General features: G+C 40.1%; 1 protein-coding gene across 1 annotated transcript in view; it reads right to left on the bottom strand.

Moving 5' to 3' along the window:
* The window catches only part of LOC129216522 (uncharacterized), a 53,303-nt gene extending 36,384 nt beyond the window's left edge, over positions 1–16,919 (bottom strand). The window contains exon 1 of the mRNA XM_054850736.1: positions 16,884–16,919. Within this exon, the coding sequence (XP_054706711.1) occupies positions 16,884–16,919 (36 nt within the window). The remainder of the gene's footprint in view (positions 1–16,883) is intronic.
* Between the last annotated feature and the right edge of the window lie 1,024 nt (positions 16,920–17,943).

The following is a 17,943-nucleotide window of genomic DNA, read 5'->3' on the forward strand; positions in this document are numbered from 1 at the left end:
TCGCTACTCGTTCAAGCGAGAATTTCATTCGCTGAAAGTTGAAAAGAAAAATCACGTGATTAACAGTAATGGCTTTCTCAACCAGATGGCGACACTGTTCAGAAGAACCGTAGCCTACGAGGAGAAGAGTGTTGCCAGATTGGGGGAAATTTCCTCATTTTGGGGAAATCTTGCGCTCTCTGGGGAAATTTTGGGGAAATGGGTTTTGAGCAGTGAGGTTTTGAGCATTGAGCTGGTTTTGAGGGGAATTCTTTGGGGGAAAAATTTTTTCCTTGGGGAAAACCTGGGGAAAAAATATTTTTTTCGTATTTAAATTCGCGTGTTGACATCTGGTAGTAAACATTGTATCCAAAAGCGTTGGTTTAGCTTTGCTCAACTTTATGGAATTGGCATTTCGCATTATGTGGAATATTATGCTACGGAATTCGCATTAATAGTTCTGCGTGAGTAACTAGTTGATACGTGAAACAGGCAAAAATAAGTGAGGAAGAATGTTCTTAGATATACAAAAATCATAGTTTAAATGTACATACAGAAGCAGAGTAAGTAAATAGAAAGAAAATATTTGGTTATTTCTTATCTTTCGGTCAGGCTCTTGTATTTATGACTAATGGAACACGCATGGCTTTGCCCGTAGTAGAAAATTAAAAGGTATTTTGGTTCCCCTGTATATTTACAAAAAATGCATGATGAATTTCTCGCCAATTGGTTTTCCCACGTCACGGTTCCGCATTACGATAACTTGGTAATATAGTCGTCCATCTTATGAAAATTTTGCTCGGGAAAATGTTCGTAAAATTGTAATAGAAAAAGAAAAAAATCGAATTAAGGGTGCTTAAGGGTGCACAGCCCCGTGCTACAAACTAATTCTTTGCCAAATTTCATGAAAATCGGTCGAACGATCTAGGTGCTATGCGCGTCACAGAGATCCTGACAGAGAGAGAGAGAGAGAGATTCGGACAGAGAGACTTTCAGCTTTATTATTAGTAAAAATAAAAAAAGATAATGATAGAAGACAAAAAAAAAAAAAAAAAAGTGAAAATGGGAAGAAAAAAAAAGTTGGGGAATTTTATAAGAAAATTTGGCTATTTGGGGAAAAATTTTTTTTTTCAAGAGACAAAAATATCAGAGGAATTCGACTCATTTTTTGAAAATATTAGTGGAAAAATAGCTTTTGAATTTAAGGAATTTTGATAGAAAACATCGCTTTTTGGGGAAAAGTTGGAAGGGAATTGGGGAAATCTGGATTTGACCATGTGGCAACACTGGAGGATAACAGGACTTTCATCTGTCTTCAATTGTTTGTGAAAATAAATATCTTTACTAATAATAAAGCTGAAAGTCTCTCTGTCTCTCAGGATCTCTGTTCGGATCTCTGTCTGTCAGGATCTCTGTTCGGATCTCTGTCTGTCAGGATCTCTGTTCGGATCTCTGTCTGTCAGGATCTCTGTGATGCGCATAGCGCCTAGACCGTTCCTCCGATTTTCATGAAACTTGGCACAAAGTTAGTTTGTAGCATGGGAATGTGCATCTCGAAGCGATTTTTCGAAAATTCGATTTTGTTCTTTTTCTATTCCAATTTTAAGAAAAAAAATTATCGTAAGATGGACGAGTAAATTACGAAATTATCATGACGTGGAACCGTAACAAGGGCACAATGGTGAATTATAGAGAAAATTCACTATACATTATTTGTAAATATACAGGCGAACCCAGGGACGCACTGGTTTGTGGGCTCATAAAAAAAGATGTTGAGGTAGATTCAAGGCCGCAAAGGAGTTTGAAGTCGGGACTCCCCCCCCCCCCCTTAAACTCACTGGTTTGACTGGTTTGTTTGTGGGGGGAAAAAAACGATGGCGCACACGTTTGAGAATGCAAAAAAAAAAAAAAAAAAAAAGAAGGGGTGGCCCACCACAGGTTTGAGGGTTCAAGGAAATATACCAATGCTTTTTGTGCATGGAAGTATGAATTCCAAGAGCGATGTTGATGTACCGAGCAGTGTTTTGTAAAACCAAAAACACCATTAATTACTATTTTAAATAATTGGTTCCAGCAGGATAATTCCTAATTGCATGTTTCTTAAACCTCAAAATCATTGTTTAATGCTTATTCCGTGAAATTGTTGTACTGGCTCGATAAAAGTCCCAATCTAAGTTTAATGGCAACCAGTGGCGGATTGGTTGAAAAAATCGGCCCTGGCATTAGGAGATGTAGCGGCCCCATAGCTCTTATAGATATTAAATTTTACCTAACGATTGGGATATCACTTAAATATGAGGAAATTATTCTTAACAATTAAACATGCTTTATTTAAACGAAATTTAACAGATCGGAACACTTCTGCGCTTTAATGTTGAACAAATTGATACAGTATTAGCTAAACCTTATTTTTGGGGAAAATTGTGATTGTAATTGTCCAGTCAAGTATTTTTATACTTGATTGAATATTTCCGTAATGATAACACTGCTTGGCTAGTATGTCCTTTTCTGCAGTCATAACAAGTAACTTAATTGCCCTGTTTTATGAAACTGATCTAGCGATGTTCATGGGTTAAAGATTAGGGCCATCTTAGAACGTGATGGGTTCCTCGACACAAACATACATTACTGGGACGTGTCATAAACATTCCCTTTTTTATGCTGCCACACCCTGACGACCCCCAAACTTGATACGAGGCCAAAAACCTGGTGGGAGAAGTCGGGTATGAGTTTGGCAGCCCCTTAATTTTTTTTTTTCAAATGCATGTATCAATACAAAGAGAGCGAGTGGACTTAGCTTTCTGGCTTCTGGGGGTCATTAAAGTATTTGCAATATAAACTTAATGGAAAGATTAACATTGAGTCTGAAACAGGGGGGTCCAGGGGGCCTCTCCCCCGGAAAATTTCCGAAATTGTAGTCTTAAAAACTCAATTTTAGACAATATTTGGTGATGTTAGGGGAGCGTAGGTTCAGGGTTTCTCTTGCTGCAATTTTTCGGAAGTGGAAATCCAAAAACAGAATTTTAAATTATCTTCGAGTATATGCTATGAAGACAGGGCCGGATTAAGCCAGCGCGGGGCCCGTAGCAAATGTTTCCAAGGGGCCCTCGTTTTCGAATGATATAGTAAACAATATAGCATTTCTTCATGGAGACGGCAGGTGTACTTATAACACGCATGCATACATAAATGTGGATATACTTTTAGAGCTTTAGAATGGTTATTACCCCCTTCTGTTGCCCCTCGTCTTCTCGTTACTAAATGTTTTTAACTTTTAAGTCCAAAAACTCAATTTTTGGACGATATAAAGAGAGGGGGGGTCCGGGGGCTTACTCCCGGAAAATTTTCGATATTTCAATTCTAAAAACTCAATTCTAACGACCCCTGATCATATCAGGAAAAGAAGATTCGGATGCTATTATTTGGAGAAACTGTAGTCAAAGAACGTGATTGCATCCTATCTGAGGTAAAATCAAAGGAAAAAATTTGGCTTCACAGCGACTCTTCAGCCAGTTTTTTAAAATTGAAGTCTTAAATAAAACTGTAAATTATCCTTAATGATGTTGTAGAGAGAGGAAAGAGTGGTGTTCAAGGAGGGTCCCATTGGAAAATTTTTGAATTTATTATCTGTTATTAATCTAAAAACACAATTTTAAGCAAAAATTCTTGAAATTATATACTCTGAAATGGTGTTTTTTTACGACCTTTGGTGATTTTGGGGCGGAGTTCGCGAAAGTCATCCCCTGGAAATTTCTCGAAAGTGAAGTTGTGAAAACGTGATAGATAGGCCGGCCATTGCGGGTTACGTTTCGGTACGGGTTCGGTTCGGTTTAAGCACTCTCCGAGACAACCCGGAAAATTTTCGAAGTTTAAGTCTTAAAAGTAAATTTTAGAGCATTGTTAACAATGTTGGAGGGGGAGACGGGGAGAGGTATGCTCCCATTGAAATTTTTGAAATTACAGTCCAAAATACGCATTTGTAGGCCACTTTATTAGAAGACGTTATAGGACGATATCAGAGGAGGGGGGGGGGGAGGGCTCGAGATTACACCCATGGAAATTTTTCGAAACTGAAGTTCCAGAAAGCAGTTTTAGCGGGTTTTCGATTATGTTAAACAATTTTCTTCCTGAATTTTTCTGAATATCAAGTTTGAATAAAAAAAGTTTTCGGCTACCTTTCATGATTCAAAATAAATTGGTTAGGTTCGGGGCATGAGTGGCAGCTTTTTATTTCCCTCCCACTCAGAAAAAAATAAATACGATATTTAAAGTCCTTCTTCTACACATAATTATTTTAGTTCATCAAAAAATAATATTCTCTTAACAACTCATTTATTTCGCTCAGCATAAGTGTGAAGTCTCAGAATCTTTTTCTTTTCTTCTATCATGATCTCTTAATTCTGCTCATTGTTGTTTACAGTGCCAGATCTACGGCTCGTGTCACGGGAGGAAAATTTTGAGGGTGAAGAATTGACATTAATTAAGTAACCAAAAAGAGTTTAGAATGACTAATAATTACCTTTTCAGGACTCCAATTTAGAAAGCTTTAAGAAGAAAGCACGTTTAAACAATTTCTGGATGGTAACCCTTTTCCTTCTCTTGTCTAACATCACCAAAGAGAGCCTTAAAATGTGTTTTTAGGATTTGTGCTTTAAGAACTTCAGCATCCTCCTTCTCTTCTATCAACAAAAATTGCTTAAATTTGAGTTTTTAAAGCCTAAATTCCGAAAAATTCCGAAGAAGCCCTTAAACCATCTCGATTTCAAAATTTCAAAAAAACTCCAAAGGAGAATACCCACCTACTTCCCTAGCTTCTCAACATTCGGGAGAAAAGGCTCCAAAGCATCACTCTTTACCTAAAATTAGATCTAAAGAACCTGCGTCTTGAAAGTTTCAGTTTCTAACATTTTGCGAAGCAAACCCGTATCCCCCCTGCCCCCGATAACATCTCCAGTGATAATCTATAATCATGGTTTGATACTTGAAGACAGAATTGTTTCTGGGGGAGTTCATACCCTCATCCATTTCTGTAATCTTCCCAGATAGCTTGAAATTTTATTTTCAGCTATACCATGGGTCGATCCCTCAAACCCTTTCCTCCCAAAGATAGCCTGAAATTGACTTCAGTTTTGAGCACAATTTCAGGAAAGAACCCCTTCCCTTTTCCTCTATTTTTATGAAACAACTAAAACTTTTTTTTTTTTTTTGAGGCTTGAATTGCTGAAAGTTTTTGGACCCTAACTCCTTAAAATTTCCTAAGATACCTTAAAATTCACTTTATTTTGAAAAAAGAAAAAAAAAAAAATCCAGAAAAAACCCAATTTTCCGTTCTCCAAACTTTGCCTAAAATTGTAATTTTTAGGTCAGTTTTGAAACTTTTCTGACCAATTGCGTTTTTAAGACTTCAATTGGGAGAAATTTCTGGAAAGCAATCTATCGAAAAAATAAGATTTTTAATTTACCTGAGCATTTAGAAAAGTTAACTATAACTAAAAGAGAAAGGTAGAGAGAAATTTAAAAAGTTAAAAGTAGTTTTTTTTCTGGAATTTTTTCTCACGGCGCTGGGCCCCCAGAAGCGCGGGGCCCGTAGCATTTGCTACTTCTGCTCTATGGCTAATCCGGCCCTGTATGAAGAGCGGTTCCTGAGGCTTTCCTCTGAAATTTTTAAAAAAATATTAGCTCTGAAAACGCAGTTTTAGAAGATCATTGGTGATTTTGAGTCGATATAGATTCTAATGCCATCCACCAGAAAATTTTCGAATTGAAGTCTTAAAAGCCTTTTTTGGTAAAGACTAGGACACCGGCAGTTACTCGAAACTTAAGTTCCAAAAACGAAAATTTTGCTGAACATCAGTGATGTTAGGAAAAGGAGTTTTCAGGAGGCTCACCCCGGAAAACTTTCGAATTTGAAGCACTAAAAACGAGATTTAAAACGTTCTTCATTGATGATGCCGAGAGAGAGGAGGGGACAGGGCACTTTCCCAGAACATTTTTGGGTACGGTTAATTTAAAAACACAATTTTAAACCATCTTCGGGAATGTTAAAAAAATGGGAGAGATTCGAGTGCTTTCTTTCCTCCAGCAAATTTTCGAAACTGGAATTCCATGTTATTGCGGGAGTGGATTCGGTTGTTCTCTCTTTTCTTATGAAGTTATTCAAAATTGAAGCCCAAAAATTTTAATTTTACACAATCTTTAATGATATTAGGAGGGGGGAGGAGGTTCTGGGGACCACCGGAATTCTTTCGACATTGGTTTTTATCAACTTATTTTCTTTTTACACTAAGGGGCCCAAAATCGCGAGTCGTGAGTTTGTACAGCGTACAGAATACTTTATGTTTCGTCAAAAAATGTTTGAAACTCACATTTCGGCGGCCTTTGGCCTTTGATTGAATAATCTTAGTAGAGTCTTTCATGCTCCTCAATGGTATTTTAAAATTGCATGTTTATAAATAATTTTACGGAAAAAAAATATTTTGTCACTTTTATTTCAATTGTTATAAACAGGGTCGCCGAGAACAGAAGGGGAAAAAAATGACATTGTCATTTTTTTTTTCACAGGCCCCCTTCTACACCTTTCACCGTTAGGATATTTTACCCTCTGCACGAGTTCAATTCCGAGCCGGGCCTCTATTCTCCAACCAAGCTCACGTGACCTCACGTCGGCCCTTGTTGTTAGTTGCATTTTAGAGCAATTGTGAGTTGTCATCATTATTACTAATAATAAAGCTGAAAGTCTCTCTGTCTGGATGTCTTGATCTCTGTGACACGCATAGCGCCTAGACCGTTCAGCCGATTTGCATGAAATTTGGTAGAAAATTAGTTTGTAGATGTGCACCTCCAAGCGATTTTTCAAAAATTCAATTTTGTTCTTTTTCTATTCCAATTTTAAGAAAATTTTACCGAGCAAATCATCACAATGTGGACGAATATATTACGAAATTATCATAACGTGGAATCGTAACATGGGCGACCAAATGAACATAGCAAACTGGCGAGAAATTCATCATCCATTTTTTGTAAATATACAGGCGAACCAAATGACCTTTTAAATTTCTACTACGGGCAAAGCCGTGAAAAGCGTCAAAGAAATCAAAAGTATTTTAACTATTTACGACCGCTGTTTTCCTGTTTTTTTTTTTTTTAATTTATTCATTTATTTTTTATTATACCACTAAAAATATATTGGCAGCTCCAGGGCCCAACTAACTAAAAGTGAGGCTCTAGGCCCACATTAATTTGGAGGCCCCCTGAAGGCTATGCAGTGTTTGATTTACATTTTAAAAGCACGAATGCACTTTTGGAGGTCTCTTTGTCTAATCACACAACTATGTATGAATCACTTATGTGTATTTATGAATCCCCTTTGGGCTTCCTCATAATCGTGACCAAGGAAATTCGTCACTGGCAGAATGATTAAAAATTCCGTTTAAAAAATTTTTTTTTCCAATTAATAAGTCATAATTTTTTTATTTTTTTAAAAAAATGCATGTATTTTTCTATGGTTGCAATGCTAAGCATAATTCTTTGAAAAATTTGGGACACCTTAGGAACAAGGGGTCCCAGGCCTAGGCCTAGTTAGCCAGTGTGGTAATCTGGCCCTGGGCAGCCCCATTTCAGACACCTCCCCCTTCTTGGTGACGGCCCTGCCTCCCTCCACCCGCAAGCTTTAGCCCATGCGTAAAGAGGAGCTGAGGCTGTGTTTTGCGAATTTGCGTTCTTCTAAACACATGAGCGATAATTTTCATTTTGCTGTTAGTAGACAGACCCGAAATAATTTGCTGTTAGTAGACAGGCCTGAAATAATTTGCTGTTGGTAAACAAGCCCGAAATAATTTGCTGTTAGTAGGCAGGCCCGAAATACTTTGCTGTTAGTAGACAGGTCCGAAATACTTTGCTGTTAGTTGGTCGGCCCGCAGCATGACCGGCCCACCGGGCAACTGTCCGGTTGCCCGCCGGCTGTATCCGCCACTGATGGCAACTTTGCGAGGCATTCTGGAACCAGAAGATTGAAATAAGGGCATTCAATGTTGAAACAAGCAAGAACATATTTTCTCCATCAAAGAAACCAGGATTAAAATTTTCAAGAACGTTCTTCAACTTTCATGACTTCAAGACTGATGAAAGTGATTGAAGAAAAGGGGGAAATTACTGATTTGAAAGGGGAAAATATTGTAACGGATCCGGTGCGACTTCAACTTTCGTGAAATGAAGAAACAGTTCTTGAGAACACACAGAAGATTTATTTACACTATGTACAGGAAAGATCGTTAACAACTGCTAAATTAATCATCAGCAGTTAAGCAAATATCAATTAACACCGTAAACTCAACGATTACACACGTATTTACATCGAAATACGAAAAACAAAGCGAAATGCCTCGCAACAAACAGAGCTAATACACTCTCAGTACAAATTCACAATCGAAACTCACTTTTTATCATGCGTAACGGCTTTTTATACACACCGAAAGAGACCTCTCAACTATTCCAGAAAATGCTACACCGTTCTACACTTTCTTATTTCTTTCATTCACAAATTTTATCAATGAAAAATAGGGGACTGTATACTTCAGCCGAATGTATAAGGGCTGTATATTCACTATTTACAGGTTACGTTACTACAGTAATATTAGATGAAAGATAATTTAGTAAACCCCTAATTTAGCTAGATTACGACAAATTAATCACAAAAATAATTACAATTTACAGAATTTGTAACATTGCCCCCTTCCTAAGGACTGCACGTCCCGGGCAGTACAATCCCCAGAAAGGGTGTCAAACTTCTATCACAAGTTCACAAATACACACATTAAATAATAACCAATAATGCATAGGAAACACAATAACAACAAGAAATATTACTAAGCATTAAAAGCAAAAAAATTATCTACTACTTGTATGTTAGCAACCATGGTTGTTTATGTAATACTCCTGAACTATGGCCATAATATGGGGCTAACCGATCATAATGTACAACCCTAGGTTTTGCATTAGGTGATTTTTGGATCCTCACTACGACGTCATTCAGTCGGTTAAGGACTTTGTAGGGTCCATCCTAATGCGACTGCAATTTGGGTGAAAGACCTTTCCGTCGGATGGGATTCCATAACCAAACTTTGTCGCCTTCGTTGAATTCATGTCCAGTAGACCTTGTGTCGTATCGGGTCTTCATCTTCTCCGCCGCGATGTTGATTTGCTCTCGTGCGAAGTTATGAACGTCTTCCAACCGGGCCTGGAGATCCTGGATGTACTCCTCAGGCGATGAAGGCGCATCCAGAGGACGACCGAAGACGAGATCACAAGGTAGCCGAAGCTCTCGTACGAAGAGCATCTGAGATGGGGCATATCCAGTAGTCTCGTAGACAGCACTGCGGTAGGCCAGCAGGAACAAAGGTAGCTTCTTGTCCCAATCCTGTTTATTTCTGGAGACCATAAGCGAGAGATTATTCAGGATTGTGCGGTTAAATCTCTCCACCATGCCGTCCGATTGTGGGTGTAGTGGTGTTGTTCTAGTTTTCTCAATTCCGAGAATTTGACATAGGCTCTTAAACACAGCAGAGATAAAATTCCTCCCTTGATCGGAATGAATCTGCAGAGGTGCTCCATATCTCGAGATCCAATGTTGGACTAGAGTCTCTGCAACGGTGGTAGCTTCTTGATCAGGAATGGGATACGCTTCGGGCCATTTGGTGAAATAGTCGATGGAAACAAGAATGTATTTGTTCCCATCAGCAGTTCTTGGTAGAGGACCCAGGATGTCGATCCCAATTCTTTCGAAAGGAACTCCAACGTTGTACAGATGTAGCTTCCCTCTGCTTCTTTTCTTCGGTCTTTTACGAGCAGCACAGGCGTCACAAGAATGACACTACTTCTCTACGTCATCCTTCGCCTTGCTCCAGAAGAAGCGCTCCCGAACTTTATTTAGGGTTTTCAAGACACCAAAATGTCCTCCAGTCGCACTACTATGTATTTCTTTCAGAACATCTGAAATCCTTGATCGGGGAAGTAGTAATTGCAACCTAGATGTTTTGCCGTCATCAGATTCCCATTTTCGGTACAGTACGCCGTTCCGTAAATGGAGTGAGTTCTATAAAGCCCAGTATCTTTTTGTTGCAGGACTGAAGATGGAAACGTCCTGCCAGCTACTGTCACTTTCCATGAACTCCAAAATTGGTTTTATGTCGGGGTCTTCAAGTTGATCTTTTCGAACTTGGTCGTCACTCCATGGATCAGGTTCTGATGATGTTGAAGTCACTGTCACCTGATAGGCAGTAGGGCTAGTCGTTCCATACTGTTTCTCGATTCGGGAACAATAGTGGCAGTTCTCAGGACAGGGTCTGCTTGATAAAGCGTCTGCAATACCGTGAGACAACCGTTTTCGGTGCTTGATCTCCATGTCATATTCCTGGAGCCGCTGCATCCACCTGACTATCTGGCCTTCCGGATTTTTGAAGTTCAAAAGCCAAGTTAACGAGGCATGATCCGTCAGAAGCAGAAATTTTCGGCTGTAGAGGTAATGATGGAAGTGTTCTACAGCTTTCACTATGGCCAGTAACTCCTTTCTGGTGACGCAGTAATTTCGCTCCGACTTTGATAAGCATTTGCTCCAGTAAGCGATGACATGTTCATTGCCGTCAGTTTCTTGGGACAAAACAGCTCCGATGCCCTCGTGGCTCGCATCAGTGTCGAGGATGAAGGATTTTCCAGGCTGAGGATATGAGAGAATAGGCGTTGATGTGAAAGCCTCCTTCAGTCGTAGAAATGCTTCGCATTCTTTGGATCATTCAAACTTTTACTTGCTCTCCGCCAGCTTATGCAAAGGTTGTGCAATGTTGGAAAAACCCTTCACAAACTTCCTGTAGTACGTGCAGATCCCCAGGAAACTTCGCAGCTGATGGATGTTTTCGGGACGACTCCAACTCTTGACCGTAGATACCTTTTCTGGATCGGTTTGTACACCTTCAGAAGAAATGATGTGACCAAGGTAGTTCACTTCCCGGCGGAACAAATTACATTTGGACGGACTTAACTTCAGATTGGCTTCCTTAAGCTTCTGAAGCACTTTCCTAAGATTAGCCAGATGTTCTTCGGAGCTACGTCCCACGATGATGATATCGTCTAAATAGACCAGACAGGATTCGTAAGAGAGTCCTCTTAACACTGTCTCCATAAAACGCTCGAACGTAGCTGGTGCACTGCAGAGGCCGAAGGGCATCACTTTAAACTGCCATAAGCCTTGTCCAGTTGTAAACGCTGTCTTTTCTCGGTCATCAGGGTGTATCTCAACCTGCCAGTAGCCGCTCTTCAAGTCCAGTGTCGAAAAGCACTTGTGTCCGGAAAGAGTGTCCAAGGTGTCGTCTATCCGTGGAACTGTCTTTCTTGGTGATTTCATTCAGCCGTCGGTAATCGACACAAAATCTGGTGGAGCCATCTTTCTTTCGGACCAAGACGATGGGAGAGGCCTAAGGACTGGACGAGGGTTCGATGACATCATTCTCCTGCATCTCTTTCAGGAGGGTCTCAACCTCTTCCTTCTTGGCGAACGGTAGTCGTCTTGGATGCTGTTTAATAGGTGGGTGTTCTCCAGTGTAGATCCTATGCTGCGTTAAATTCGTCCGGCCCACATCCTCCGATGTAGATGAAAACAGATGCTTGAAGTCGTCCACCAATTGTTCCGCAGCAGTTCTTTGATCTTTCGATAACGGCGCACTCCCAATTAACTTCGATATCAAGGACTCAGAAGACACAGTCTCGGGGGAATTGATTCTTCTAATGATGCAGTTTACTGGAGTACAAGTTGCCAACATTTCACCTTTTCGGATATTCCTTGGCCTTTCACTCACGTTGGCGACTCTCACAGGAATTACATCCTTAGAAAGGTCCACAAGCGTAAATGCTACCAGCACTCCTTTTAGGTTATTGTTTAGGTTAGGGTATTCAATGAGGTCGAATCTAAAGCTGTTGTTTTCTTCAATGGAGCCAGGTATCAGTGATTCTGACCTTGAGGGAATCGATAAATCTGTTTGGGCTATTATTTGATGAGCGGACTTTACATCACTTTCTGCGGGGAAAACGGCTATGTCTTCTCTCGTCGAGTGCAGCTCATTATTCTTGAAGTCGAGGTTGAAGTCATACTTCTTTAAAAAGTCCAATCCGAGAATGAAGGGGTCCGTGATATCAGCAACGAATGCCGTATGATGGTAAGTGGCATTTCCAAATACAATTTCTAAGTTTACTTTACCTTCAATCTCGATCTTGTCACCTGTCACAGTTTGGAGGGTAACGCGGGGCGGCGTCCATAGAATGTTGAGTCCAAATTGACGAGCCACATCTGTTCTAATGATTGTAACATTGGCTCCAGTGTCAATAATAAGTTCGCAGGGAAGCCCGTTTACATATGCGTAAACAAACAGTCCATTACTGCCGCCACTCGTCGATGAAATCTGGAAAACCTTAAGATGGGGCTCATTCAAATTTGGCGACCTCCGCCCCGCGAGATTGCCATGGCTTAGTTTTCCTGGACCTGAGAGGAAGAGGTGCCCTTCCCTCTGGTTTCTTGGCGAGCTTCACGGTTTCTTCGTAAGTGACCCTCGCCGCCACATTTCCAACACTTAAGTAGTTGTCGATTTTGGTCCTTGGGAGCCGAAATCCTTTTGAGGGTTCCTGCAATTTCTTTTATTTGCTTTTCAAGTTCAGCGAAACGTGACGAAACCGGATCAGACTCATCAGTTTTCACGCCACGGATTGAATGGCGATCCTTGCGCGTTACTTGCTGGGCGGCCTCCAACTTCATCGCATATACACAACAGCAGAATTCAGGTCTTTGACATCCGCCATCCGTAGAGCTTTCTGGATTTCTGGATCTCGAACCCCGTTGATGTAGTAGTTGAGTGCCAGGTTGTCTCGAACATCCGCAGGACAGTCGCAAAAAGCAAGATGAGACAGTCTCTCGACGTCCGCAGCAAGCTCTTGCAGGGTTTCCCCGGTTTTCTGGAAACGGGACTTCAACTAGAGTCGGCTGAAATCTTTCTGGCACTTCTCACCGAAGCGAAGCTCCAACGCAGATGTGAGGGCGGCGAAATCCAGACGCTGGGCTGTCCGGAAATGTTTGAAGAACGTCCGCTGCGTCACCTCTCAGGGATGCTGCAAGATGGCAGGCCTTGGTAGCGGTGTCCCATCCGTTCGCTTCCGCCACTATCATGAATTAAGTTTTGTAAACCTGCCACGAAGTTTTCCCATCAAATGTGACCAGTTTAATGGACGGTCGAGCAACCGATGTGGGAGCGCCAAACTGTACAGAGCTGCTTTCCGCGGTCGCCAATCTCCTTTCCATGTCCTTAATTATTTCTTCCTTTAAATGCAGAAAATTTCTTGTCTTCTTCTTCTAACTTATTTTCCACATTGGCGATGCGCTCTTCCACAGTATCAAATTTTTCGTCCAGAGCATTGACTTTATCTCTCATGGCGGATAGTTGATTCTCCATCATGGTTTTCATCGACGTTAGGTCACTTTGTATTTCATCTTGACTTGTAGTAATTTTAGCAGTTAAATCACTATTTAACTGTTCTTGGTTAGTCGCCGAATCATTTTTTTTCAATTGTTCTTGATTAGCCGCCAATTCATTTTTCAATTGTACTTGATTTGCAGTCGATTCATTTTTTAATTGGTCTTGATTAGCCGCCATATCATTTTTTAATTGTTCTTGATTAGCCGCAAAACTTTCAGTCAAGTCACTTTTCACAGCATTAATTGCTTCCAGAAGTTGTTTTAATTGGTCATCCATTGCGCGAGCAATCACCATAAAAAAATAAAGTCCAAAGTCACACTTACTCCAAGAAAGTCCTGAAGAAGCAACACGTTGGGCGCCAAAATTTTAACGGATCCGGTGCGACTTCAACTTTCTTGAAATGAAGAAACAGTTCTTGAGAACACACAGGAGATTTATTTACACTATGTACAGGAAAGATCGTTAACAACTGCTAAATTAATCATCAGCAATTAAGCAAATATCAATCAACACCGTAAACTCAACGGTTACACACGTATTTACATCGAAATACGAAAAACAACACAGCGAAATGCCTCGCAATAAACAGAGCTAATGCACTCTCAGTACAAATTCTCAATCGAAACTCACTTTTTATCATGCGTAACGGCTTTTTATACACACCGAAAGAGACCTCTCAACTATTCCAGAAAATGCTACACCGTTCTATACTTTCTTATTTCTTTCATTCACAAATTTTATCAATGAAAAATAGGAGACCGTATACTTCAGCCGAATGTATAGGGGCTGTATATTCATTACGGGAAACTATTTACAGGTTACGTTACTACAATAATTTTAGTTGAAAGATAATTTAGTAAACGCCTAATTTAGCTAGATTACGACAAATTAATCACAAAAATAATTACAATTTACAGAATTTGTAACAATATTGATTAGAGTTTTTCAGGACAAAATGCTCATTGTCCTTCTAATTTTGTCCAGTTTGAACTGTGTCAATTTTTTATAAAAATTTATATTTTATGCTTTTAAATATTCTGCTTTCCGCAACGATTTCTAGCATAAAGAGGCACTTTGCATATAAATTTCACTGAATTATTCCATAAATAACTTTTTTCTGTGCAATTTTCTGCTGTCCTTACAATTCTGACCACCACTGTAACACATAATTGCATCATTACTTAATTTTTGAGCAATCATGATTGCTTATTGTTCTCATTTGACTGTCCTTGGCGTCCGGTTCCATTTTCTGCATGGACCAGGGGCCTCTGCAGAGCCGCTGCCCATCAGTATCTGCAGGCGCGCCTCCTCTGGTCCTGACCACTGACCCCCGGAATCCAGTGGCGTGCATGTCCTACACACACGTGTGCTCATACACACTCACACACACGCGCGCCTTTACAAATATGCACGCTGGCACCCTCCTACCCACCTTTACACACATACACTAATGCCTATGTGCATACATGCAGGTCTACGCACACACACAATTCTAGCTTACACATGCACGCACGCCTACACACACACACACACACACAACTTACACACGTAACCGCCCAGGAGGAGGGCCAGACGTGAGGGGACAGAAACCGTTTCTAGAAATAATAACTTGAATGAGTAGGGTCCTGGCGAAACTCGTGATCGCGAAAAACATAATTTGAAATCAAAATTTCAAAATTCAAATTAGTTTCCTTTTTTTTTCTTAGTTTTTAATTTAAAACGCGACAACGTTAAATTTAGCCTCACAAAATGCTTTTGCAACTAAATGATTTGAGGCAGATGAATGTAAATGGACATTTTCAAGTTTTGAAAAATTACTTTTAAATTAAAAAAAAAACCGCCTTCAAAAAATACTCAGGAACTAAAAAGCAAAAAATAACTGTGATTACACTTAAATTCTATTTCCTACCCAAACATAGAAATGAAATTTATTTTACATTTCCAGTACAAAAATCAACTAAACTAAACACCGAATTATTAAATAAACAGTGATTTAAATTACTATACGATGAATTATTTTACACTCTAAGACAAAAAAAAAAAAAAAGTTGCACCAGGAAGGTGTGGACCGATGTGAATGAAATTTGGAGGGATGGTTCTTCTGCCTAAGATATGCAAATGATTAAATTTCCAGGTTAGGGTTGCGCAGAAACGCGCGCAGGGTGGCCCTAAGCACAGCGCAAGACCAGCTATATAAGGGCGTCCAGTGGAGCAGCAATTTTAATTTAACTCAATCTGATTTGTTAGTTACGTCGTTTAACATTGGATTATGCCTCGAAATAAAGTTCGCAAGCAATTTACGCAACCAGGAGTGTTCGAAAGGGGTCGCATAATTGGACTCCGAGAAGCTGGATGGTCATTTCGACGGATAGCACAGCACGTTGGTTACACTGATGTTACTGTTGCACGCATTTGGCGGCAGTGGACTCAACAAGGCACATATCAGCGTCAACCAGGCTCAGGGAGGCCGAGACAAACCGTACCGAGGGAGGACCGGAGGCTCGTAAGGCAAGCTCATAACGATCCAACCAGCACAGTTGCAGACATCCAACGGGCTGTGGGACCTTCCATCAATCAGCCAATAAGTGGTCGCACCATTTGCCGACGGCTGCACGACGTGGGACTGCGCTCACGTAGACCGTTACGACGACTGCCATTAACAGCATTGCATCGTCGGAAAAGATTGGAATGGTGCCGTACAAGACTGACATGGAGCGTCGAATGGTATCGCGTAGTCTTCACTGACGAGTCCCGCTTCTGTCTTGGTGGAGACGACAATGGAATCCGCGTGTGGAGGCAACGTGGTCAGCGCCAAGATTTACGGTTTATTGTACAGCGTCATACGTCCACGAGACCTGGTGTCATGGTGTGGGGCGCAATTGCATATGATGCAAAATCACCTCTAGTGTTCATTAATGGTGCTTTGACCGGCCAACGTTACGTTCAAGAGATCCTGCAGCCAGTTGCTTTGCCATTCCTGAGCACCCGTGTTCAGCCGCTATTCCAACAAGACAACGCTCGACCCCATATTGCTGCCGTCTCTAGAGCTTGTCTTCAAGGCCTAGACAGCATGGAGTGGCCGGCATATTCACCAGACCTGTCCCCAATCCAGAATGTGTGGGATGCCATGGGACGAGATGTCAACACTCCACCCGTACCTCGAAATCTGCCGGAACTCCGTAACAAAGTTAAAGCAGCATGGGATAGACTACCACAGGACTTCATTAAGAACCTGTACGATTCGTTAGCAAGACGATTAGCATGTTGTATTCGGAATAATGGCGGCCATACCCCATACTGAATGTTACCCATTTTGTGTATGTTGTTCAATAAATTTTGCTTATATCGTTCTCATTTTCTAATCATTTACTCTTCCATATACACTTAACATACCTTCCAAATGTCATTGTATTCTAAGACTTCCTTCATGGTGCAACTTTTTTTTGTCTTAGAGTGTAAATACCAAACTAATTATATACGATCTCTTAATTTTTAATAACCTTTTGAAGTCGGGGCCTCCTATAAACAACTACGTATAACAACAACGTAACTGACAACCCACCGAATCATGAATTAAACACTAATTTAACTATACGCGAAATTAGTCTTTAAAACTAAACCTACTCAGTTACGTTAGGTAGTAGTTTATAGGAGGCCCCGACTTCAAAAGGTTATTAAAAATTAAGAGATCGTATATAATTAGTTAGGTATTTAAAATAATTCATCGTATAGAAATTTAAATCAGTGTTTATTTTATAATTCGGTGTTTAGTTTAGTTGATTTTTGTACTGGAAATGTAAAATAAATTTCATTTCTATGTTTGGGTAGGAAATAGAATGTAAGTGTAATCAGTTATTTTCTGCTTTTTAGTTCCTGGGTATTTTTTGAAGGCGGTTGTTTTTTTTTTTGAAAGTAATTTATTTTTTGCTTTTTAGTGGTATAAATAACACGGCGAGCGTCTTGGAGACTTCCGACGACTGTGAAGAAAGGCTTTTTCAAATGCGTAACTACACTGTAAAAAAAATCCGGAAACGTTTCTGAGTATATCGTGCAGCTGTGGTTCATGAAAGTTTCAAAAACGTTTCTGAGTATTTCGGAATCTTCTTTCTGTAATGTCCAGAAACGTGTCTGAGTATTTCGGAATCCTCTTTCTGTAATTTTCAGAAACGTTTCTGAGTATTTCGGAATCCTCTTTCCGTAATTTCCAGAAATGTTTCTGAGTATTCTGTGCAGCTGTGGTTCATGAAAGTTTCGAAAACGTTTCCGAGTATTTCGGAATTCTCCAAACAATTTTCAAAAACGTTTCCGAGAATTTCGGAATCCTTTTTCCGTGATTTTTTCTAAAATATAATTCTTTATTATAGTATTGCATACCATATCAGTTTCAATTCTTTCATATCTAAGAGCAATAATACAAGCAATTTTAGAAACATTCGTGGATTTTTTTTTTGGA

This window comes from Uloborus diversus, chromosome 2, assembly GCF_026930045.1.
Source record: "Uloborus diversus isolate 005 chromosome 2, Udiv.v.3.1, whole genome shotgun sequence".
Taxonomy (NCBI): Eukaryota; Metazoa; Arthropoda; class Arachnida; order Araneae; family Uloboridae; genus Uloborus; species Uloborus diversus.